At 34.9% G+C, this 24,269-nt stretch overlaps 3 protein-coding genes across 4 annotated transcripts; 1 reads left to right on the top strand and 2 right to left on the bottom strand.

Annotated features, from left to right (window-relative positions):
• Positions 1 to 2,100: 2,100 nt before the first annotated feature.
• LOC142606844 (beta carbonic anhydrase 1, chloroplastic) lies at positions 2,101 to 6,934 on the top strand. 2 transcript variants are annotated; one of them, XM_075778205.1, is made up of 10 exons: positions 2,101 to 2,316; positions 3,795 to 3,856; positions 3,973 to 4,116; positions 4,281 to 4,329; positions 4,531 to 4,647; positions 4,846 to 4,899; positions 5,348 to 5,433; positions 5,856 to 5,961; positions 6,278 to 6,436; positions 6,686 to 6,934. In XM_075778205.1, the coding sequence occupies exons 1-10, from the start codon at positions 2,128 to 2,130 to the stop codon at positions 6,722 to 6,724; spliced, it is 1,005 nt and encodes a 334-aa protein (XP_075634320.1). In that variant the 5' UTR covers positions 2,101 to 2,127; the 3' UTR covers positions 6,725 to 6,934. The 2 variants fall into 2 exon arrangements, with proteins under 2 accessions (XP_075634320.1, XP_075634327.1); XM_075778212.1 differs by lacking the exon at positions 2,101 to 2,316 and adding an exon at positions 3,294 to 3,571.
• Positions 6,935 to 7,744: 810 nt separating this feature from the next.
• On the bottom strand, positions 7,745 to 9,311 carry LOC142606860 (transcription factor WER-like). Its single transcript, XM_075778225.1, has 3 exons — positions 9,062 to 9,311; positions 8,814 to 8,943; positions 7,745 to 8,258 (listed from the first exon to the last, which is right to left on the bottom strand). Exons 1-3 carry the CDS (start codon positions 9,192 to 9,194, stop codon positions 7,889 to 7,891), a joined length of 633 nt encoding a protein of 210 aa, XP_075634340.1. The 5' UTR covers positions 9,195 to 9,311; the 3' UTR covers positions 7,745 to 7,888.
• A 4,289-nt stretch (positions 9,312 to 13,600) lies between these two features.
• On the bottom strand, positions 13,601 to 19,931 carry LOC142622242 (protease Do-like 1, chloroplastic). Its single transcript, XM_075795687.1, has 8 exons — positions 19,402 to 19,931; positions 19,172 to 19,294; positions 17,641 to 17,812; positions 17,099 to 17,136; positions 15,173 to 15,371; positions 14,846 to 14,998; positions 14,481 to 14,615; positions 13,601 to 13,923 (listed from the first exon to the last, which is right to left on the bottom strand). The coding sequence occupies exons 1-8, from the start codon at positions 19,869 to 19,871 to the stop codon at positions 13,846 to 13,848; spliced, it is 1,368 nt and encodes a 455-aa protein (XP_075651802.1). The 5' UTR covers positions 19,872 to 19,931; the 3' UTR covers positions 13,601 to 13,845.
• Between the last annotated feature and the right edge of the window lie 4,338 nt (positions 19,932 to 24,269).

Here is a 24,269-nt window from a genome sequence, read left to right on the forward strand (position 1 = left end):
ATTTTCCTTGACTAGCGGATTCATTGGAAGTGGTACACGGGTAATTCTCAGAATTCCATTCATTTTGCAAATATTACTGAGTTACAATACATCAATGATAGATATCTTGTTCTACAAATTGCATGTGGTCCACAAGAAGATGTGACTGTGAATGTATGTGATATGATGAGATTAAACTACCCGCATATTGATCCACAAGCTTGTTTGTGAACCCAAAAGTTTGATTTGAGAAATAGTTTAAGAAAAAATTATTAAATAAATTGTTAAATAGTGCCTTAAAAAGTAGGTAAGGGAACTGCAAGTCTGCAATTGTGACTTGAAATTTTCATGCAAATTTTCTTGGGAAAGCCCATAAAATCAAATTCTTTGTCACAAAAGTCTATTCGGAAATTTTTTTTATACCATAGTCCACACATAGAGGAATCCTTCATTGGATCCAATTAGATCCACACTAGGTGCTACCACAAAAAAGATGCCGTAAGGATAGGGCCTTATCTCTATAATCCATCACTCATTGAGTCTGTCCCATATAAGCCATTCAATTTCACCTAAGGATAGCGAAGGCCAGAAGTTTGTCCTGTAGCAAACATTTATATCACTTTTGATAAGCAATATCACTCTTACTCCAATTTTTAGTCACCATAAGAGCTCAATGCATTATTGCTTGTGAAATTGTGTTCTACCTTTGAAAATTAGTTTGAAGAACAAACTCTGCATAATCTAGGTCAATGTTTAAATTTACTGAGATCCCATAGTGAAAAATAAAAAAATTGGTCTCGTCCTACTCAAAGTACTAGGGTTTTTTGGAAATATATAAATACATAGGTCCAGGGACGGAGTCAGGACTTGAAGTTAAGGGGGCGATTTTATTGTTAGTTATATGCAGTGACTTTAACTTTTGGTTCTATTGCTTAGCCAGCAAAGGTTTTTTTTTTTTTCATGTGTGTGTAGAGTGTGTCTTTTGTTGTTAAGGACAAAATTATTTTGTTTAAAATTTTTTAAAGGGCTAAGTTGTTTGTTTTTGGTAAAATTGGTTGATTAGTCTCAAAGTTTTTTTAGCTTTGCTATTGCCTATTGATACATTTGGTTGTTGGACTAATATTTTGGGCTTGTATATATATATTTGTTTAGATTTTAGATCTATAAATTTTTTTATGGACTTTAAAATGAGGAAAATACTAGATCTACAATTTTTTTTTTAACAGATTTTTGTTGTAATTAGTGGTTATTAGTAAATAAAAAAGTGATGTAAGTGTTGGACCAAATGCAAACTGGTAAGAATTTGCTACCTCAATAGTTTGTAAAAAAGTTTGTAGTTGTAGCATTTCTCTTATAATGATCAATAAGGGAGACAAAATGTAAATTTATTGAACAAAATTGTTAAAATTAGTACCTAAATATATAGTTATATAATTATATTATTTTAAAAATAAAAAAATTAGGGGGGCCATTGCCCCCCTAGTCCATGAATGGCTCCGTCCATGCATGGGTCCAACAAATAGAAAGGTTTTTTATTTTTTGGTACTTATACGAAATATCTTGGGACTTAGGATATGTAGCAAGTGAATGTATCTAATACAATTCTAATGCATAATAAGGAACGGAACGTATGTAACTCAATTCTATAATGCATGTACATTATATTTTTGGAATGGATAGCTCAGCTTGGGGACTTGCAAGTGGATAATAGGAATGGCTTTGTTCCTAACTAATCTCAGAGGAGCAATATTCACGTCGCTAACAGTCATTGCATGCATGTTTTAACTTATATGCATAAAAATGAAATTATATATTTGATGCAAAGTATGTTATAACCGCTATTAACATATACGATTGTGATAAAAAGTAATGTTAATAATGATTCTAGATGAAAGCGATGTTGTTTCGATGGCAACAAAGCATATCAACAATGTCAAAATGTTGTATTCCTAATGGTTACACAAAATAAAGGTACATGACGTGGCATCAATTTGGTTTTCTTCCTACCATCTCTCCAACATCCAAACCTCATCTACAAGAGTAGAAGCTCTCGTTCATTAGGCTTTCGCTTTCGTTATCGGATGTGGAAGATGGACACTATTAATTTAGGATACTATATAGTTAACGAACACAAGGGCGTAGTGCACAATGTCGACTGCTTCAATCAACGGGTGGTGCATTTCATCTATCTCTCTTGCTTCCCAATCTTCTGTTACCAAGAAAACTACATTACGTCCATCTGTCTTTGCAAGGCTTAACTCTTCTCCCTCTCCTCCTTCCCTCATCCAAAACAAGCCTGTTTTCGCTGCCCCTGCTCCCATCATCACCCCTACTTGGGTACACTTCTCTCTCGATCTGAACTTTGTGTGTGTATGTGTTTTTTTTTTTTTAATGCTTTGTTGGAACACCATGAAGTTGAAGTTGAACTAGAGAACTTTTAACAATAATTGTATAAAACAGAATAGAATGCCATTGGACCATTAATTATGCATGTGTTTTCACTAGTGAGCGTGTATTAATTTTATAAAAAGAATAATGTTTATTATATACAAACTGTTTTAGATTCAGTTACCATTTTAATTGCTTTTGGAGAGTTTGTAAAACAATTCACGTGCAAGTTTAACGCTTATGCTTATAAAAAGATGACTACTAAGATCGTACCTTTTTGAACTTTAATAGTGTGGACCATGAGAGACCAACTACGTTTCATGGGGGGAGCTATCAGTATTGGTGAATATTAATTATAAGGAGATGTGAATTATGGGTAGAAATATGCATCCTATGTGTATATAATATATACTACATTTTATTATAAAGATTCCACTCTTGCGCAATTGACTACCTTCTTATCATCCTCTAACAATGTGGTGGCTACTCATTGGCTCACTATATATCCATGCATGCTTTTTTCTTTTCTTTTTTGTACGTGGCAGTATTACATACACTCGAGCCATGTATATGTATATACGTAGTGTTTTAGGAAGTTAAATATCGCTTTCGACTAAATACGATAGAAGTTAAATTAATTACTAATTGATTAGGTGTAGATCGAGGGTCCATACATATGAATGCCACAAATATGCTATTCAAAAACGTTACTGCATTTATGAAGCGTAAGGAACGCTGAGAAGAACACGGTCTCTCAATGTTTGCCCACTTCACATGGGCTTGCCTTGATTTTCATACACATATTTTGTCACTTTGACAAATGTGTGGTACTGAGAATTCAGATTAGATAAAGCCATAAAGGGCTTCATTTTTTCGGATTTTGAGAAAATATGAAATAAATGTGGGAGTTGAAAGAAGACACAGTTGGCGAATTCTAAGCCGATTATACAATTTGAAGCATAGATTCTTAAAAGAAAAGGTCTATTCAATTGCAATAATACCGCACCAAAAACAAAAACTTGGTTATCATTCCTCTCCGTTTCATTGCGACTATTTCCTCAGTTTCCCTTTCATTTCGTTTCCTCATTTGGGTACACACAACACCCATTATATATATCTACATGCTTTCTCTAAGTTCCTCCAAACATTTCTAATTTGATTTTTCTCAAACTAGAAGAGTTCGATAATAAGAGCTGAAAAATAGGTACTCTATATTAGTATATCTTGCATGCATATATGCTGTCAAAACCATTTTTCTTTTTTTTTAGTGATTGTGTTTAAGCTATAGTAGCCTAATAGTATTAATTTGCCACTACAACATATTGGAGGTAAACTTTTATTATGAGGTTACTAGTTATATATATAGTACACTTTTTTTTTTCTTCAAAATTTACAATTTACATGGTATTCTTTTCCTTAATTTGCAGAGAGAAGACATGGGGAAGGACTCGTACGAGGAAGCTATTGATGGTCTCAAGAAACTTCTCAGGTAACTCTATCACTAAGTCTTTTTTGTTCAATTTTATACAATTATATATTTTGGTACTCTAATGGAATAGTGAAATGAGGTTAATACATGTATATATATGTTTGACTTGGTTGCAGCGAGAAAGGAGAGTTGAAAGCTGCTGCAGCTGCCAAAGTGGAGCAGATAACAGCAGAGTTACAAACACCAACTACTAATGGCGCGTTTAACCCTGTTGAGAGGATCAAAACTGGTTTCGTTCACTTCAAGAAAGAGAAATACGAGTCAGTAATCTAACCTATTTTTCATATTATTTGCCATCTATATATATATATATATAGATAGTTACTAAATAAGCTCATGTATATATATTTGCTTGTTAATTGTATTAATAGACTATCTTAATTAATCTTTCTACTTACTTTACATTTTTTTGAATTTATTGCAGCAAGAACCCTGCTTTGTATGGTGAACTGGCCAAAGGCCAAAGTCCTAAGGTACATGATCTTCTTTCTTTCTTACATATTTTTCAATAAATGCCATGCAATTAACTCGTTTCCATTTTGTAATCAACTTGTGGGTAGTGGCAATTTTTTTTTTCTTGCATATTTTTGGTTCCTATATATTGTGGGTGTTTATTCTATTGTATTTGGAACATTGATAGATATAATTAATATGAATTTTATATAATGTTGTAGTTTATGGTGTTTGCATGCTCGGACTCCCGGGTTTGTCCATCACATGTGCTTGATTTCCAACCAGGAGAGGCTTTTATGGTCCGAAATGTTGCTAACTTGGTTCCACCATATGATAAGGTTCCCATCATTACAGTATTGCCTTATCTTGCTATAATAAGCAATAAGGATCTTCTCAAATTTAAAATTTTAAAAAAAAAATGGTGCTATAAGCAATTATTTTGTCTTCAACCTTCTCTCTCTCCTTTTTTTTTCTTTAAAAAAAATTAATTTTTACATGATCTGAAATGGGGTTCTGGTCTTCTCTTTGCTCAACAGGCTAAATATGCTGGAGTTGGCTCTGCCATTGAATACGCAGTTTTGCATCTGAAGGTAAGGACTAATTTGAGAACAAAATATATGTACAACTTAGTAAGATTCAATAGACTTTTTACGATAACTTTAGTAAGACTATGAAAATTTTTAAATCTTATCCATTCATTTTAAAATAGGTGAATTGGATTTTACCATATCATCAATAATTTAAATAGATATCGATCTTTGGCTCAAATTTATAATTTGCTACTTTTGGCAAAGACACTTATAATAATAGTAGGTTTTCAACCTCTATTTATTTAAATATTAATGTCGTGACAAAATCTAATACGTGTTTCAAAATAAATAAAGAGTGTTAGGAGCTTCATAGTTGAGTTCTCATAATAATTCTAGTAAATTTTAAAAAGTGTAGATTGTAGACAAAAATTTATTAAATGAGAAAATACTGCTTATTATTATGTGTTTGTTTATTTTGGTTTCTTTTATTTTCCAATAAATTTCACAGGTGGAATACATTGTGGTGATTGGACACAGTGCATGTGGTGGAATTAAGGGGCTTCTTTCCTTTCCCTTCGATGGAACCAGCTCTACGTAAGGCCCTTTGCTTTAGTCACCATGCTTATTTGCTAATACCCAATAGAAGGAAGCCAGATTAATATTACTATCATTTTCCACCTTAAAAGATCCAATTGCCACAGAGCAGTATATATATGTGGAACAGGATTTTGCAAAAGTCCTGCATCTAATTTTAGGCCCAATCCAAATTTGAAATTTGAATCAGGGAAATGGGTCTTCCATGTAATTTTAGTCCAATACAGTTCTCAAGCTTAGGAAAAGTTCTCTCTCACAGTTGTTCATACTAGGTGAATTTCCCCACCTAAAGAGTTTCGGTCAAGCTTATTAAATGCCTAAACACCTTAATATCAAGAAGTTTACAACATTTTGGTTGGATTAAGAAGTGACTTAACCTTGACTCACACACTGTGGCTTTCTCTATTGTTTGAGAAATGCAGTGACTTTATTGAGGACTGGGTCAAAATTGCTTTGCCTGCCAAGAACAAGGTGAAATCAGAATTCCCTGGTGCTCCTCTCCCAGAACTATGTGCACATTGTGAAAAGGTAAACCTTTGCTTCCTCAAATTCTTTTCCATGATTAATGCCTTTAAAATTGCTAGTACTTAGCTAATTAGAACTAATAGAAAGGGGAGACAAAAAAACAAAAACAAAACTTGTCCCAGCTAAACCTATACACTTGCTAAACATGTGACACAATAATTTAAGCCCAACATGTGAACAATCATGCATAAAGCTTCAGAGGGTGTTACTAATAATACTTAGGAAGAATTATCCGAATACTACAATATCAATTTTTTTTTTATCTCTATTAGTTTATGTTTCTCAGTTTCTCAACAAATTTGATTGATTTGTAATACAGGAGGCAGTGAATGTGTCACTTGGAAACCTGCTGTCCTATCCATTTGTAAGAGAAGGCTTGGTGAACAAGACCCTAGGATTGAAGGGTGGTTATTATGACTTTGTTAAAGGAACCTTTGAGCTTTGGGGGCTTGAGTTTGGACTGAATCCTTCTTTCTCCGTATGAACATCAACCATTATCAGCGACCTAATCTTGGTTCCCTAATTAATTTTTCTAAGTACAATGTACTGTATGGTTGGTTTGTGAGTTAGTAGTTTATAATATGAAATGGAGATCACCTGTGGCTCCTTTTTATTAAAAGTGTGCAAATAAAGTTCCTTTTCTTTGACAAATAATAAACATGTTCTATAGTTTTTTTTTTTTCCTTTTTCAGTACTGCAATATTTTTCTTCTGTGTCTCTGTTTTAGGTAAAAGACGTGGCCACGATACTGCATTGGAAGCTCTAGGACATGCTTAGAGGCCATTCATTCCTGCAAAGATGAGGCTCTTCTTCATATGTATATGATAAATTGAGCTGGCTTATGTAGACAAGCCTCTTTTATTTAGTCTCCTGAGACTGAATTTCATTGTTCATCTCAACTTCCTTGACATATACCTAACTTCTTAAGTATCCGGCCTCATCCAATTATATACTCGATAATTTCAAGTGTTACAAAGTAATTGCAAATCTTATAAGATGTAGAAACATATATACAGAAGATTGATTTATGAGGAAGAGCCAAAATATACTTTATCACCACTAAAAAATAGGATTCAATCTTTGGAAAGCCATGGTTTAAGTTCATCATGTGCTCCTATAACAAATTGAGGAATTATTCATTATCCTCCAATATAACAATTAAATTAGGGGGGGAAAGAGAGAAATTTCTTCAATGATATATCGTAATGGCCAAAATGATCATCACAAACAAAAGAGTAACACACTAAACGTCCAACATTACCCCCCACAAACTGATAATTGTAAGCACATTCATAAGACACTAAATTCTAGAGTAGTAAGTACTTGATCCTAAATCCCATGAATATTTCAATTTCTAAGCACTGATAAAACCATAAATTTCATATCTTATGCAATTACTCCCAGTATTAACCCTTCGTCCTTGTTTTCCATAACAACAGTGAGAGAGTGTCCGAATTGTATTATTAAAACAGGTCTCCCAAAAAAAGCTAGAAAGATCTCTAGTACACTGAGCCAACCCATAGAGGTTGTTCAAGTCATCCAGCTTTTCCATTCAATTTCATAGAAGCTTTCTTGGCTAGTTGTCTCACAAAGTTAGTTGACTTGTAAAACATCATGGGCTGGTTTGGATACTCTTTGTTACACATAGAAGTTAGGTCCATCTTAAAAACTAATCTCGCCTGCACCTTTCTTTGTTGTTGTTGTTGTTCTTCTTCTTCTTCTATTTATTTATTATTTTTCTCCTTTATAAGTTGGCGTTTGCTAAGAAACTTGCATGTGTAGCATATTTTTCAAATGTGTGCTATTATAATAAACGAGCTTCTGAAGCATACCTCTTAATGAACAAAGAAAAGGAAAGCCTAAATAGTAGTCTATACTACTTACTAGTTCAGAAATTTTGTTGGTCCTCATAAAGGAATGAATATCAATGTCAAGCAAAATTAAAAAAGTCCCATCCCAGAAGTCCATCAGGGTTGCTTAAATCTAAGTCGCTCTCAGAGTACTCCCAAAACGAGTTGATATAACTCTCGCTGATTTCCGAATCTTGCGAGTCTGAGGCCTTACCAAAATTCTGAGTGCCTATACTTGCCTCATCTTCAATAGCTTTGCTGGTATTACAACAAGGACTTACAGTTCTGGCAGTCTCAGAGACTATCACTGTCCTGGAGTTATTGAGGCCAGTAACACCAAGATGACTATTTTGCTTCTTGATGCCCAGCTTTTTGCTCAGACGAGAGTTCCAGTAGTTTTTCACTTGATTGTCAGTTCGTCCAGGGACCCGTTTAGCAATCAAAGACCACCTAAACAAAAGAATTTAGTTTTAGAAAGACCCCGCAATATTGAGAGATTTTGTGTACTCTGTATGACCTTTTATTAATTTCAGAAATAAACAGGGCAAGTAGCATATTCAGAAGTTGTTAGCACTACTGCTACAACAATTTAATTACCATTGACCCATCTACCTAGTATAAATCCTTTTGCAATTTACTGCAAATAATAGTTCATGTAATTGCAATTAGAGTCCATTCCAAACTGCATATTCAGAAGGACAAACTATCATGGTTGCTTTTCAATAATTCCTCCAATCCCAAGTTTCATGGAATCAAGTTCAAAAAATAGGATTTTCTTCTTTATGGGACCATGATCATCTTTATAGAGAATTTAGGCAGTTTCAAGGCCTTAAAAAACACAAAATAAAATCACAGCCTGGCTAAATGAGAACCATTCAAATGCAGCTGAAATACAGAATTAAGGCATATATATAAAGGTCAAAACCAGTGCACAAAACTCACACTTTTTACTGGTCTGGGAGAGGTGATAGGTAATATTATTGTAATATTGCCAAAAGGAATTACCTGTTTCCAAGGAGATTATGAAGTCTAATAATGAGGTCTTCTTCTTCCTCAGTAAAACTGCCTTGCTTCACATTAGGACTTAGGTAATTCATCCACCTTAACCTACAGCTCTTCCCACTTCTCTTCAAATCTGTATCACTTTAAAAAATAGATAATTAGAATCGTTTTTCTCTATTAAAAAGCAATGCAAAAGAAGTATATATTTATCCCACCAAAAAACAAGTAAATCAATAAAGAAACATTTCAACCTGTCTTCTTAGCGGCAAGGTTCCACTTTCCTTCTCCATGCACCTTAATGTAATCCATAAGTATCTTGTCTTCTTCCTTAGTCCATAAACCCTTCTTAGATGTGTTCCCTTCCTCCATCATTTTCTTTGTCATTGTTGTTTCTTCTTGCCAATTGAGAAAGTGGAGGAAGGGAAATATTGGATAATTTTCCTACTTTCTTGACTAGTTGATATAGTTGTGAAGAGCTGTAATGGGGGACCCCTCGTGTGTGTGTGTAAGTGTAACTATCATCCGAACTTTATAATGAGATAATGATGGAGACTGTTACACAATATCTAACTGTGCTAGGACTACAGGGATTGAAATTCCAAACAAAAGAGGGTGACTTTGGATGATTTACACTGCAGAGTTGGCACACATATTGACACTGCATTTATTAGGTTCATTGTACAAACTTTATGATATTGGCTATAGCAAAAGGCTATTTGTATTGATGAGCTCCCCTCAAGCATGATCTCATTTTCAATACTATATCCTCAATTGAAGAATATGTTTTGGTGTGTAAGTCAATGTACAAGTATTTTGTTTTTTGTTTTTTTTTTCCCTTTAATTGTTAAGTAACACACCGACACCATATTTAAACCTTAGAACTTATGATCTTACCCTCCATCTTATTATTAAAGGATTAATAAGAGAAGAGATAGTATCATTTGAGCTAATGCTCATTGACAAGTTTATGTACAAATCTTGTTACATAAATGCAACAAAAAAGAGCCTTATAGACTCACTAAAAAATTAGTGTTAGCATTCTCAAAATTGCATTTAGTTTTCTTAAGTTGTTGGTTTATAATTATACATGACTAACAATTAGATCTTCACTATTCCTTTTTATTTAATCTTAACTAGTAAGTTGCCGGTGCGATGCACGGATAATATTGCAATGTTTTATGTAAGATAAGTTCGAAGAATGTTGTACATATATTATACCATAATTGTCATAGAACTTTGTTAGTAATGAGTTCATTATAAGAAGTAACAAAAGCTAAACAAAATAATGAAATAAAGATGAAATTTAGAACTTAAAAAAAAAAAAACCTTAATGAAACAAATGCTAAAATCCTCGATTCATACATTATTGAAATTCACAGAAAAGAAAGCACACACAACATATAGATCATTATACAATCATCATTAAACCAAAACTCAAAAAAAAAAAAAAAAAAAAACAGCATTAACCCAAAACTCAATTTGTTGTAGGAAAAAAGTCAATATGTATTTCTTTATTGAAATATCAAGAGACATACTCGAGAAAGAAGCTTTGGAGTCTAAAGAATGCGGATTGAATAGTTGTGTTGTTTTTCCTCTGCAAATTCAATTGTCATTGACTAAATCCCCTCCACCCTATCACCGCACACCCTTGGTATGATGGTCACACCACAAGTATAAGTGTTTGTGGGGTATGGGAGGTAAGGGCTGGGGTTCAAGTCTCCAAAAGAGAGTTTCACACACATATACACTTAGATTTGGCTAGAGTAAAATTTCTATCTTATATTAAAAATAAAAATAAAAATCCTCCACCCTAGATGATAACTGCTTGATCCCTATAATCCAATTTATGATTTACAACAGGTTTAGCTTTTGTTTATTTTGAAAAGACCAGTCTACTCAAGTCATATGCTAAGATTAAACAATCTCGAAAGGACAATGACAATGAGACTTTTACACTAAATAAACAATTATCGACTTCTCAGTTCTAAATTTCAAGCATCTTTTGGAAATCAATATACACAATAACACAACCTATAAAAGAAAATAGCAAAACACAAAATCTCACGATCTTAACCCTACCGATTGTAAGTGAAGAAATGAATTTTTGAAAGTAACAAAAAATAGCTTGAACTCATACATGTTAAGGCCACTTAATGTGCAATGGATCGCCACTGGTACAACAAAAGATCACAAGAGCAATAAGTTTCTTCCATTGGCCTGGTGTTTTAAAAAATTGTGACTATGGAAACAAAATTTGAGAATAGCAGTAGTTTAGGAAATTTACCAATTAAAGGGGTTTTTTTTTTTTTTTGAAGAGAAAGAAAGTTTTTTTAAGAGAGAATGGAGGCATATAGTCAAAGTTAGGAGGGAAAGGCAAAGCGTGAGAGAGAGAGGTTGGGGAGTCAAAGGTTTAGAAAATCCTACATTAATCATTATAGCAGAGTATTGATAATGTACATAATCTGAAAACAAAAAGGCAAAAACCAAAACGTCATTTTGGAAGCAAGCTGTGATTAATGCATCTACACAATCATAAAGGCAAAAACTTTTTATATAACTAACGTAAAAACTTGTCATACCAAAAAAAAAGACTAACAGTATAAGGAGACTTTGTTTATGAAATGTTTGTATGTAAATTCATCACCATAAAATAAAAAGGATTCCCATAGAATAAAATAAAATAATAATGATTATAGTAAATAAAATATATGGATTTGTGTAATTTTGGCAACAAAAATGCTAGAAGATTATCTATCTGAATCTCATTAGTTATTAGTATCATTTTTTATTAAAAAAAGATTGAAACATTTGGTATACTAAAAGACATGAAGAACAGAGAGAGTTGTAGTGTAAACTCAATCAATTAATGGGAGAGTTGGATGATTGTAGAGAAACTTCATAGGAAGTGCCACTTAGCAAAAGCTTAGACCCTCACACAATGAGGTCTCTGCTTTCATATATATATATATATATAAATTGATTTTAATTTTTTGGCACTTACAAACAAGTGGGGAAGGGGATTTGAACTGATATCCAAGTACTCTTCAATTAGAGACTGAATAATACTAGTATACCATAAGGCTCTTGACAATCTAGATTGTTCCTTGATGTGCCATGAGAGTTACTCTCCAATTCTTTTTTGAGATGCAAGCTCGCTCCCAAAACAATTACGGGGTGTTTGGTTTGTGTTTTCAAATAACTATTTTCAATTTTTAAACAACATTTTACGTATATCCATATATTTTTTCACTCACAAGTATTTTTACAAATGTTTAAACAATAATTTTCATTTTTTAAATACATGTACCAAACCGCCCTAAACCTTGGTATTGATGTCAGAATAACTCTAGGGCACCTCAGGGTTGGCTATTTCACTAGGAGCAAGCATCGGTAGTCAAGAGTGAAAAGTTCATCTTCATTATTGCACCAACATTGTGCAAATGCACGATTTCCAATTTTGGAAAAGCCTACCTGACCCATGTCTAAAAGGTGTAGTAGGCTTTTGACGATGGCCAATTCAATTCTATCCATTTTTAGACACTTTGTCCTATACGGAAGAACTCATAAAGAGAATCATCAATCCTTGCACCGTCCTCTGTTTGAAGCATTTATTGATTATTTAAGTGGGCACAAAATTATTGATCAGTACGTAGTCTGTCCTCTTTCGCCAGAGAGGACTGTTTGGGAAAGAACACACTAGTCAGAACACACATCAGATCTTTTCTTGGAAGTGTTACTCCTAACCAGAATTGAGCATTGGAACGCAATCAACATAGCCAAGCTACTATCAAGCTAATTGCAGAAAGAGTTAAGACTTGGACCTTAAAGAATGTGGGAGTTCAAGAATTCACCTTTCCCTCATTCAACATATCTATTGAAGTGGTATTATGTTTAATCGTTACATGTAACATCCATTTCATATGAGAATGGGTGTCACACTTGTGGAGTATACTCTTTTATTGAAAGGGATGTTATATATCATTGTTACACAAAATATAAATTCTTATTTGAAGCTGGCATGCACCATGATAACAAAGAATAAAATTGATTTGTCCCAATTTTAGAATTCCACTTTATGCTCCAGTAGCTTTGTTTTTTCCTTCCCCATTTTAAATTTCTTTAAAAAAAAAAAGGAATATGGAAAAATTTTGATTGGCAAAACATAAAGTAAAACATTCAATGTATGACAGTGGCATGATTTATATTTGATAACAAAAGCATTAAGCACATATGCAAGAGTCCCCTGCAACTTGCCACTCGCAACAAATAGAAAGAGATGTTGATTACTGTATTTGTAGAAGGACAAGGATTTCCAGATACATTGAGGTAACAGAGACAAACCTACCCTCCGTATTCAGATTTCCAAATAATATTATCATCTGTTAATGGTACTGTACTACCTGTACACCATCCACCATGAATTGCTACTTTGCAAGGTACATGCACTGCCTTGAACATCACTTACAGAATCAACCAAGTAAATGCACTGCATTCTTATCCCTTCATTACTATACACTGTGTTCTCTACATGTCTGAATGTTTGGACTGCATGCCATGACAAATGTGATATTTTCTTAATTTTAGAATCAATAGCACTTCACTAGAGAATAATTTCACAACTTTGCAGACTACAAGGGCCAAAGTTACTGAAATTCTGATACTGATAATGAAGCCATAATGATGACTGCCTAGCGTAATTACGGAGCTCAATTGGCTGCTTGCAGCAAGCCACAAGATTAGGCAGTGCAGTAAAGTGTATAGACCTACTAGGTATGGCTCTTGCATCCAACTTTAGTTCTTTAATTCTTTTTTGCTTTCAATTGATACCCATTGAAGGAGATTACAGTTGCACAGTTTTACCTCAAGAATATGAAAACTTTGTTATCAGAGGAACTACAGCATTTGCAGTACATATGTACATCAGGACCCCTTAGCAAGAAACAATTAATACACAAATATAATGACATTTCATCTTATATGTACTGGGCTTAAATATAAATGTACCTAAAATATACATGCAGGACCACTAGGCATATCATGACTCATCAGCCTTCGGTTCAAGGGTTACAGGAATCTTCTCCTTGTGATCACCACGCAACACCTCCACAGTCACCTGAATGCCAAAATAATTAATAAGAAAAAAATATTTTTTAACTTGGTTTTTATATTAAAAATAATTCCAAACTATGTTAGTCCATCTTTTTGGATAAAGAAGCCCAATACTTTTCTTTGATAAGTATAAAGAAGCCCAATACTAAATAACTTTTATTAGTATTGGGCTTCTTTTTGGATAAACCAATTATCAAGAAACAAATTTCATTTAAGTGTGTTTGATCTTCTCTAACAGAATTCTAATTAAATTATGTGTGTTCTTTTATACATTTTATTGTCAACTTTTTATTTATTAATACTTATTAAATAAATGTGTATCATATATAAATATTTTTACCAAACATTCGTGTAATCACAGGTTACTATAACTATCTGTTTGAATATTGAAAGCAGTCTTGAACCATATTTATCATACTTCATCACTAAAAAAATTAATATATGAAGTCTTCGATTCTATTGCACATTGCCATAGAGAGTTTCTCATTTTGAAAAAACTATCTCTGCCCTCGCACCATCCCACCCACATAGAGAGAGAGAGAGAGAGAGAGAGAGAGATACCTTATCACCCACTTTACATTGGTCAAGAATTCTGTACAAATCACTGCCATTGGTGACCTTCTTACCATTCACAGATGTTATTATGTCACCCAAAATGAGTCTACCATAGGCATCACGTTTGGTTGGTTGCAGGCCCTGCAGCATAGAGATTGATCAACTCTCATTGAATGGAGAAAAAAACCATCAAAATTAAACAAGCTAATGTCAATAAAAGAAGGAAGATCGAAACAAAGCATCTCACCTAATAACCACAAAACTAATTTCAATAATATATACAACTCTTAAAGGAAAATGAGCACAACACTTTCCTGGCAGGAAATTCATTTCCATGTAAGATAAAGCTCAAAGATAGAAAGCATACATACCGCTTTTCCAGCTGGCCCACTTGCAGGAGCATCTAAGACAAGCACCCCACTTACACCCAACTGCTCCACTGACTGATCAGGTGCAAACTTAATTCCTAAAATTGGTCTTGTAACCTTGCCAAATCTCACCAACTGGTCAACAATACCACCTACCTGGACATGTAAGAATTAGGATAGTGACTTAGTCACTCACCAAAAACAAAGAGGATTGCGACTTAGTCTAAAGCATAAAGATAAGGAAGTTTTGTATCTCAATTAGATCTACATGATGCCTATAACCAAGTTCTCCTATCAAACTAAAAAGGAAAACTTTATATAATAACTCACAGTATCAACAGGAATTGAAAATCCAACACCAGAGGATGCACCAGATGGAGAATATATAGCCGTGTTTATCCCAATCAGACTTCCAGAACTATCTAATAGAGGCCCTCCACTATTACCAGGATTGATGGCAGCATCTGTCTGTATAACATCCTGAATAGGTCGGCCAGTAGCTGCAGAACTGATTTCTCTGCGAAGCCCACTATAGAAAGGAATAGAAATATCACTTTAGTAAACACATATTTTCATATAAATCTCAAGGCATGCTTATTTATTAATAAAAAACATGAAAAGGCCACATTAGTATTGAGAAAAACGGCAGGGGGATATAAATACAGGACAAATATGAATGGTTCACACACACACATACACATTTCACACAAAGAGAGTACAGAGAATTGAACTTGTTCATGTACATTTTTGTTTCTCCATTAGTCTGTAAATAAATAGAAATATTATATAATGTATGTTGTTTCCAAAAATACTAAAAGGATTCACAAAAGGAAAAAATTTAGTTACAAAACTAGTTGTAGCCTAAGGCTACAAACAACTCTAATAAATTGACGTGTAAAATGGCATGTGCATTGCACATGATTACTTAACTAAACTTAACCCAATAAACCCAAGTTAAGTAGTTAACCACACCACCTATTAAAAATATATATATATATATATATATGAATACGTAACTCTCTCTCTCTCTCTCTCTCTCTCTCTCTCTCTCTCTCTCTCTCTCTCTCTCTCTCTCTCTCTGTGTAAACCAGCTCCACCGGTGACCCCCAAACTCTCCACTGTCTCCACTACCAACCTACCCAGTCTCCGCCGCTCAAAGCCACCTCTTGTTTGCCGCTCAAAACTACCACCCTTTTGCGAACAAACACAAAAGATCTGCATCTTTTGATGTTGGTCTTCCATATTAAATTAAATTTCCTCTTGTTTATTTATCCATTGTTAACTTTTATTCCTTCAATTTGTTCTCTGATTTGCTAGAATTTATGGATTCATGTTCATAGGTAGAGGCTGTATTTATTTCAACAATGAAAGGAAAAATTGAGGATGTTTCTTTGGTTGAAATAGTAAAAGAAGCAGAAGAACAAAAAGAAATCCATGTTTATGATACAGGCTCCATTAGTACTCATTTGCCTGAAACAAAGGGAGAGCTAATCCATAGGGTTTTGGTTGTATTTATCTCAACAAGTAAAGAAATCGATGATGTATCTTTGGTCAAAATAGTAAAACAAGTTGGTTGTGTCGTTGCTTGTTATTATGTTAAAACACATGCTGCTGGTTTATGAGCCTAGGTTCTTTACTCTTATCATTGATCCCTACGTATTTATGATTCATATCTTATTGCTGAATTTGCAAAAGCAAATTTGAAACTATTTCAGATCCTTTGCATTTTGCAACTTGACCGGTGGAGTGGCAGAGAGATGAACAAGAGGTGGCTTTGAGTGGCAGAGACTGGGTGGGCCAGTGGTGGAGATAGAGGAGAGTTTGGGGGTGACCGGTGGAGGGAGAAGAGGGTTTGGGGTGACTGGTGGGAGCTGGGTTACAGAGATGTTGAAGAGAGAGAGAGCATATACGTATTCGTATTTTTATTTTTTTTAACAGGTGGCGTGGTTAACTAAGGTTTGTTGGGTTAAGTTTAGTTAAGTATTCATGTGCAGTGCACATGCCATTTTTACACTAGTCAATTTATTTGGGCAGTTTGTAGCCTTAGGCTACAACTAGTTTTGTAGCTAAACTTTGCCTTTCACAAAATGTAAAACAACAAAAAAATCACAGCCAACACCACTAGTATTTTGGCAACTTTGGCTATATTAAAGAAGGTTCATGCACAAAATTTAGAACACTTCAGAAAAATGTCAAAACGCCATTATCTATCACAAATACTAGCATTGAGCAAATAAACTTTGACCAGTTTAGTACCTGATAACACCAGTTGTAAGAGTATGGTCAAGTCCAAACTGCAAAAAAGAAATTGAGACAAAGGTTTAATTGATTGGAATCAAGAATTAATAATATTAATGGTATATGATGATCAAAGTCTTGAGTTGGCAATCATTGACGACATGCAGAGTTGGATTCAACCATAGGTAACCGGCTCTGATGAATATTAAATGCACCAACCACAAACCCTTTGGAAGCCTTTTCTCTGATATTAGGCCTAACCTGATATAGGGGGGAAAAAAAATTTCCAGGCACTTTTTTGGGAAGATGAGATAAAAGCAAATGAATTTTCTCACGCTTAATATCAAACCAGGCTCTATGCATATGGATTAAAAATATTAAAAAAATATTTATGCTGTTTTGAAATTATTAAGAAATTAACTATTCCCTTGGCCGCCAAAAGTGATTGTTCTCAGTTATTCAGAATAGTAGTATGTTCACATACTGGATAAACAATACTATTTCAAGCAATAGTGTAATGAAAACATATATTATGCAAGCAATGTAAAGCTAGTACTCACAGGGTTTCCAATAGCAAAAACTTTTTGACCAACAAGCAGGTCCGCAGAGATTCCAACTGGTATGGGTCTCAGTTTGTCTTTGGGTGCATCAACACGCAACACAGCAACATCCTTATCTTGGTCGAATCCAACAACTTTTGCATCATAAGTTGTCTGGTCAGCAAGAGTGACTCTGTACAGAACTAGCACCAATTTAAATGCGAACAATAAGGAACTTAAAATTTAAAAGTGACCACCTGATACGACATTTTGAAACTTTTTGAGAATAAAATCTTACATGAAACATATATTATAGTCAGCAGGTTTGACTACAAAGGAATCACATGTCATAGATAAATATCTTAGATAATAAAGAACTCAGTGAAGGAATTAATTCATGATAATCAAAACCAGCATCAATTGAAGACACTGGTCAGTCACTAATGCAAATAGTTCTATGCTCTCCAGAGACAAAGGTGAGAAAATTTCGTAGGCTGACAAAAGTAGTTCTGGCACGGCAGCTAATAAATGGATAAGGACTGAAAAGTGAAAACTTAACAATCCCTTGTTTCCTGAGATGCCACATTATTAGCAGCAGTATGAGTATACAACCATGTGCATTACCAGTAACAACTTCCCTAACAGTTGAAGATGTATATAAGTGTCCATAACTTCCAGACAGATGGTTTCCTTGGTGCAATATATGGCGTGTAAAAGTTCCTCCCCAAGTAACTTTTTTTTTTTGGAGGACAACAGCTTTAATTAAAATATTAACAACGGACAACATGCTAAAACCCATTACAATCATTAGTTGGCATTGTATGTGCAAACACAATGGCGAGTCAGTGGATCGCCTCTCCTTTCACCGTGACGCTGATTGCAATTTATGGTTTCATATTCTCTGTTTGTTTGGGGTGACATGGGGGGTTATGCCTGATTCGGTGTTCAATCTATTGGGTTGCCATATGCATGGAAGGCAAAACCATTATGTTTGACATGGATCATTTCGCGGGAAAGAAATGCACATGTAGGGCACTCTCGACACCAAAGATGAAGATCCTACTATTACAGACTCAATATGAGTAGGGACAGGCCAAAGATTTTACTTCAGCACCTAGACTAATGGAGTTTTTAGATGAAATGAATTGTTATTATTATTAATTTTCTTCCTTTTTTCTTCCTTGCTTATTATTGACTCGATCACCTACCGGTGTACTTCCCATGTATGATTTACTATGGATGTGCCTAACAATTATTGTACTGTTTACATATGTGTAAAACTTCCAGAAAAATAATCTATTTTCTTCACAAACGTTACACACCAAGTACCCTCAACAGCTTTGGTCATCTAGATAAAAGTACATCTCCATTCCAAAAAGCAAAATGGCATTGGCATGGCCCCAAAATAGAAGTGTTCTGTTCCAATCCCTTTTTTTTTTTTTTTTTATTTAAAACAATCTCACACAAATGACAAATCCATTTCATTATTACAGAAGACCATCCAAAAAGAGAATGTAAATGAAAAGAAGAGAAAACGAAGGAACGAACGAACCTAAGATCAGAAGCGCCACGAATGACATGGTAATTGGTAACAATGTGACCCTGTTTGTCCCACACGAACCCTGAACCCGAACCCTGCGGCACTTCTAACACGTCCAGAGTAAACGCGTCCTGCCTAAATCAAATTACAATTCAAAAATCGAAAGCATCAAAACCAAAACCAAGCAAGCACAGCCGGATTCACAAATAGTGAAGTAGAGAGTAGAGAGTAGAGAGTAGTACCTGACAGCGAGATTGGTGATGTAAACAACGGAGGGGGTGTTCTCTTGGAAAAGGCGAACGGTGGCGAGCTCATCGGTCTGTAATTTCCTGGGGGTTGAAACGACGAAGGCGGAGGCGGAATCGACATCGACGACGAAGAGAGAGATGGATAGGGCGATTGAAGCGCAGAGAAGTAGGAGGGAATCTAGGGCGGCTGAGGAGAAGAAGAAGTAGCGGTTTTGTTTGGCGAAGAGGTACTTGTTATCGTTACTACTACTACTACTGCAGTTACAGTTACAGTTACAGTTTGGGGTTATGAGAGAGTTTTGATGGTGGATGGAAAGGATAAGGGGATTAAGGGAGGAGCGGGGAGGAAAGAGGGATTTGGAAGAGGAGGAGGGAAAGGAAATTGGTTTTCTGTTGGTCAGTGGTGGTGGTGGTGGAGAAGAGGAGTAGAAGAATGGGGAGTTGAGGAGTGCAGAAGTAGCCATTCTTTTTGGACAGACTGGACAGCTGCTGTTAAGGGATTGACTAGAATGAGATCATTACCTACCTTTATATATATATTATAAATTATAAGAGCATCAACACCGGTCTATTTAAAAGATTCTGTCTATTTTACACAAAAAATTTACTTTTTTTTATTTTATATCATTACATTTATAAAACACTCACATCAGTTTATCTATTATACACACTTTCTTCCTCTTCTTCAACATCTTCTTCTTTCTTTCTTCTTCTTCTCCTTCTTTCTTTTTTCAATTTCGGTTTGATTATTTATATGAATTTGTATACGGGTTTGATGAATTTGGATCTAGATTTAGAACGATTTTGATGATTTTGTGGTGTGTCCGTGATGATTTTGGGTTGGGTTTCTCAGTGAGTTTTGATTGATTTTGAGTTGGGTTTTCTAATTGTTTTTCCGTTGATTTTGGATTAATGTTCTGTTGATTTTGGGTTAATTCTCTGTGTTAGGTTGCGGTGTTTGGTGGTGGCGCTGGGTTTGCTGGTTATTCTGGCGCGCTGAGTTGTTGTAATTGTTGGGAAAAAAAAGTAGTTTGATAGAAGAGAGAAAAAAAAATTTTAAATCATTTACAAATGAACAGTAACCATGCATATTTATATGGTTACTGTTCATTTACACAGCCGGTGTATATTTTGCACATTTTTACACCTACTAATGTGGGTGTTTTTGTGCTCAAAATATGTAAAATTTGTACTTTCTTCTATTTTAGAAGACTATAAATAAACTGGTGTGGATGCTCTAATACTTGCTTCTATTTTTATGTGTGCTTTCTCGACTGTCGTTGTTTCACACTTCTCTAATTCCATTACTTCTTAGACTTTCTATCTACATTTTGTAGCTAAGATGGGTATAATTACTAATTATTAGGGGAGGGAGATTTGATGTCTTCTTTGAAATTATTAGGAAGAGATAATTAGTTAGAGTTAGAAAACTCTTGACAGTAGTAATGCGTTTTGGTTAGCTTAATTTGATAAAACATTTTTTTTTTTTGCCTTGACCCGGTGTTTATTAGACACAAACAGTTTTACATAATCTAAAAACAATTAAAACTATGACTTTAAAGTTGCAATTTCCAAATTGAAAATTGTGACTTCAAGTCACGATTTTAATTATTTTTTAACTATAAAAAATAGTTTGTGTGCAACAAGTATTATCCATATAAATAATTCAATAGTTACAATGGAGTGCCAACCAATTAAGAAACAAAACTTTTGACAATGCGATGAATAAAGAACAATAATTATTAAGCATGTGTAATATATTTCAAATTGTATGGTAGCCTTGTAAAAGACAATTGCAATGGTCTCCAATGTGTGGGATGGTGTGTGTATATATAAGTAAATGCCTAACATCCTAAAGCTCGCATGAAGTATTCGCTATTGCTACTTATCAATCATGAGCACTTAGAAGGAATAGAGAATTGCAATGCAAATTGCAAGCCACTCTATGGATCTTTCAAAGTTCTTTCAATCGTTTTTACTACAATTGTTATTAGAAAAATTGATATTTGAGACAAGTTATTCAGTTAAGTGTCCAATTTACGATGCTAAAATAGCTTTCCTTTTATGATCTTAAAATAGCTTTGTTAAATTATTTTCCTTCTTTACTTGCATTTTGTTACAAAAATAGAATGAGCACGAAGACCTACGTTGTTATTACCACATCCTGTCACGTAGGAATGCTCTACATTAGAAAAGAGAGATCTAGGCAATAGCCGAATGCACACACGTGATTTAACGAGTACCTTCTTCTAACGTTATTATGCTTACCACATTTCACTTCATAATTTCATTTTCACATCCTATCCTTTGAAAAAACAAGGCCACTACCAACAAAAAGTTGAGCGAGTGAGATTTCTTCGTCTCAATATCAAGGCCAGAGCTAAGACTTAGAGTTATAAAGCAAAAGTATAAACAAAAATATAAGTATATATATATATATATATATATATATTTGAAACTCCAAATAAACATTCATTTAATAATTGGGACGTCAAGATTTTCCTCAATTGAGACATCAGGATTTTCCTCAACATTAACGGTTGGCAATGTTGCACCACTAGTATTAGCTTCTAAACCATTTGAAACTTTTCTTTTGAAAAAATCAAATATGGTAGTTGACTTTTTCATAATCTACAAATAAAATATAATTTGAAATTATTATGTTATTATATGGTTAATAATCTACAATCATTACACACAATAGACAAACACTATACACACAAACATTCAACAAGTAACCAATCAATTTTAAAGTTGTAAATAATCTTTTTAATTATTTACCCAATTTTAATGTTTTAAAAGACAATAACTAATAGACAAAAACACTTAAGACAAAACTACAAAAAAAATATATATATATCACAAAACATCACAACCACATGGTATTGCTAAAAACAAAACTACCAAAAAAAAAAAATTACAAAACATTAAGGGCAATAAGAGTTGATGTTGCGTGCGGGGTTGTGTTGCGTGTGGGGTTGTGTTTGTCAATTGTCCGATGAGAACTTTTTCATGTATAACAAGAATGCTAAATATTTTAATTTTTAATACTTTAAAAACCTACTTTATTAATTTTAACATACCATTTTATAATCTACCAAACATCAAACATTCTACTTTTTTTTACAACTTCATTTAAAAAATATTATTTTTATTTTACCACTTTCCCTCTCTTTCCACCACTTTCTTCTCAACAGCTAGCCGCTATCAGCCACCACCACTATAAACCATCAACGTTCAACAGCAATCCCAGACCGGCTATGTGGGCCTTTTTTGCAATGTCAGGTTGGGCCGCCTGCTGCTCTACTGGGGCCCAAGATTTTTCTTCTGAGTTGGAGAGTTGGAACCGGTCCAAGAACAAACCTTTCTGGTTCGGCTTGTGCACAAACGGGCCCCACCAAATCAAGCCCCCAAGTGTGAAATGGCCACAGGGTGACCATACTATGCAATTGCTGCGGGTGGGTGTGGATCAAGTTGGCCTGTACTTGGCAGCTGTGGCATTTTCTTACAAATTCTGCTGTGTCTTTCTTTATGGCAGGCCAGTAGTAACCCATCTGCAGCTGGCACGTGTATAACTTTTTCTTTCCTTGATTCTCTCCACATTCTCCTGCGTGCACTTCCTTTATCATACTTTTTGCTTCTTCGGGGCCCAGACAGCGCAATGGGTCTCCATCATATCCTTTTTTGAAAAGGACCCCGTTGTGCAAAAAGTAGTGTGTTACTAGCCTTTTAAGCTTGTAATGCTCATTGTGCTTTTGTGGCAGGACACCTTCTGCTAGGTACTGAGTGAATGGCTCCCTCCAATCTTCGCTGGCAAACACAGCGTAACTTTCCTCCCTGTCAGCCGCAAGTCGACAGGTCTCACATTGGACTTGGACCTGGTCCGCATCTTTCCCCATACTGAGCCAATAAAAACCTGCCCTTTGGAGTCTGCGATAGAGGCTGATCTCTCCACAGGATCCGCGTGTCTTCTTGTGCATTTCTTTCAGCTTTTTCTGGGCCTCTTTTTGCCCCACGCACCTTGACAGAATCCCTCTTAGCATCCTGCGATATAGTTCTCCTCCTACCAGAGTATAGTCTTTTAACGCTTTCAACTCTACAGACTCGCCTTCCTTAATTAGAACTTCCCTTATGGGATTTCACCAATCCTCTTCACACTGTTCTTCCCTTAACTTTTCCTTCAAGACTTCTATGATCGATTCTCTTCTCTTGCTGACTTCTATCTTGGCACCATTTCCTTCAGATATTATTTGCGAGCCTAGCGCAGCTAACGCATCTGCGAATCGATTCTCACCTCTCGACACATGCTCTATTTCAAAGGTTGAAAACCTTTCTTTTATCTTCTGGGCCATCGCCCGATAAGGAGCTAGGCTGGGTTCCTTCAAGGAGAAGCTCCCTTTGGTCTGGCAGACCACTAAATTCGAATCTCCCACCACCTTCAAGTGTTTGACCCCCATCTCTAGGGCCGTGGCTAACCCAGTTAGGTAGGCCTCATATTCTGCTATGTTGTTTAAGCAGGGGAACTCCAGCTTGAATGATAGTGCTACAATCTTGTTTTCTTCGTGATATAGAACTACTCCCACTCCCCCTGATTGGGCAGTAGAAGACCCGTCAAACTTCGTCAACCACCATTCCCCAACTTCTTCTGCCGTAGCCACTTCCCCTAGGACTCTGTCATCCAATGGAAATTCTTCTTCTCTTGAGAATTATGCTAGCAAATCTGCTATAGCCTGGCTCTTCACTGCTTTGGGCATTCCTGCTTTTAGATCCTATTGCGATAGTTGCAGCAACCATTGGGATATCCATCCGGAGAGGATGGGTTGTCACAATAAGGCTTTGATAGCATGAGACTTAGTCATCAG

Source organism: Castanea sativa, chromosome 1, assembly GCF_040712315.1.
Source record: "Castanea sativa cultivar Marrone di Chiusa Pesio chromosome 1, ASM4071231v1".
Lineage (NCBI taxonomy): Eukaryota > Viridiplantae > Streptophyta > Magnoliopsida > Fagales > Fagaceae > Castanea > Castanea sativa.

What these genes read in the sequence shown, in the direction of transcription:
- LOC142622242 (XM_075795687.1), bottom strand. Translation starts at nt 19,871, where the DNA reads ATGGCTACTTCTGCACTCCTCAACTCCCCATTCTTCTACTCCTCTTCT. An exon ending in ATCACCAATCTCGCTGTCAG is followed by an intron (nt 19,295 to 19,401) that starts GTACTACTCTCT and finishes AATTTGATTTAG; the next exon opens with GCAGGACGCGTTTACTCTGG. An exon ending in GTGGGCCAGCTGGAAAAGCG is followed by an intron (nt 14,616 to 14,845) that starts GTATGTATGCTT and finishes TCTATGCTGCAG; the next exon opens with GGCCTGCAACCAACCAAACG.
- LOC142606844 (XM_075778205.1), top strand. Translation starts at nt 2,128, where the DNA reads ATGTCGACTGCTTCAATCAACGGGTGGTGCATTTCATCTATCTCTCTT. An exon ending in CCATCATCACCCCTACTTGG is followed by an intron (nt 2,317 to 3,794) that starts GTACACTTCTCT and finishes CTTAATTTGCAG; the next exon opens with AGAGAAGACATGGGGAAGGA. An exon ending in ACGCAGTTTTGCATCTGAAG is followed by an intron (nt 4,900 to 5,347) that starts GTAAGGACTAAT and finishes TAAATTTCACAG; the next exon opens with GTGGAATACATTGTGGTGAT.
- LOC142606860 (XM_075778225.1), bottom strand. Translation starts at nt 9,194, where the DNA reads ATGACAAAGAAAATGATGGAGGAAGGGAACACATCTAAGAAGGGTTTA. An exon ending in CCTTGCCGCTAAGAAGACAG is followed by an intron (nt 8,944 to 9,061) that starts GTTGAAATGTTT and finishes AAAGTGATACAG; the next exon opens with ATTTGAAGAGAAGTGGGAAG. An exon ending in CATAATCTCCTTGGAAACAG is followed by an intron (nt 8,259 to 8,813) that starts GTAATTCCTTTT and finishes TCTTTTGTTTAG; the next exon opens with GTGGTCTTTGATTGCTAAAC.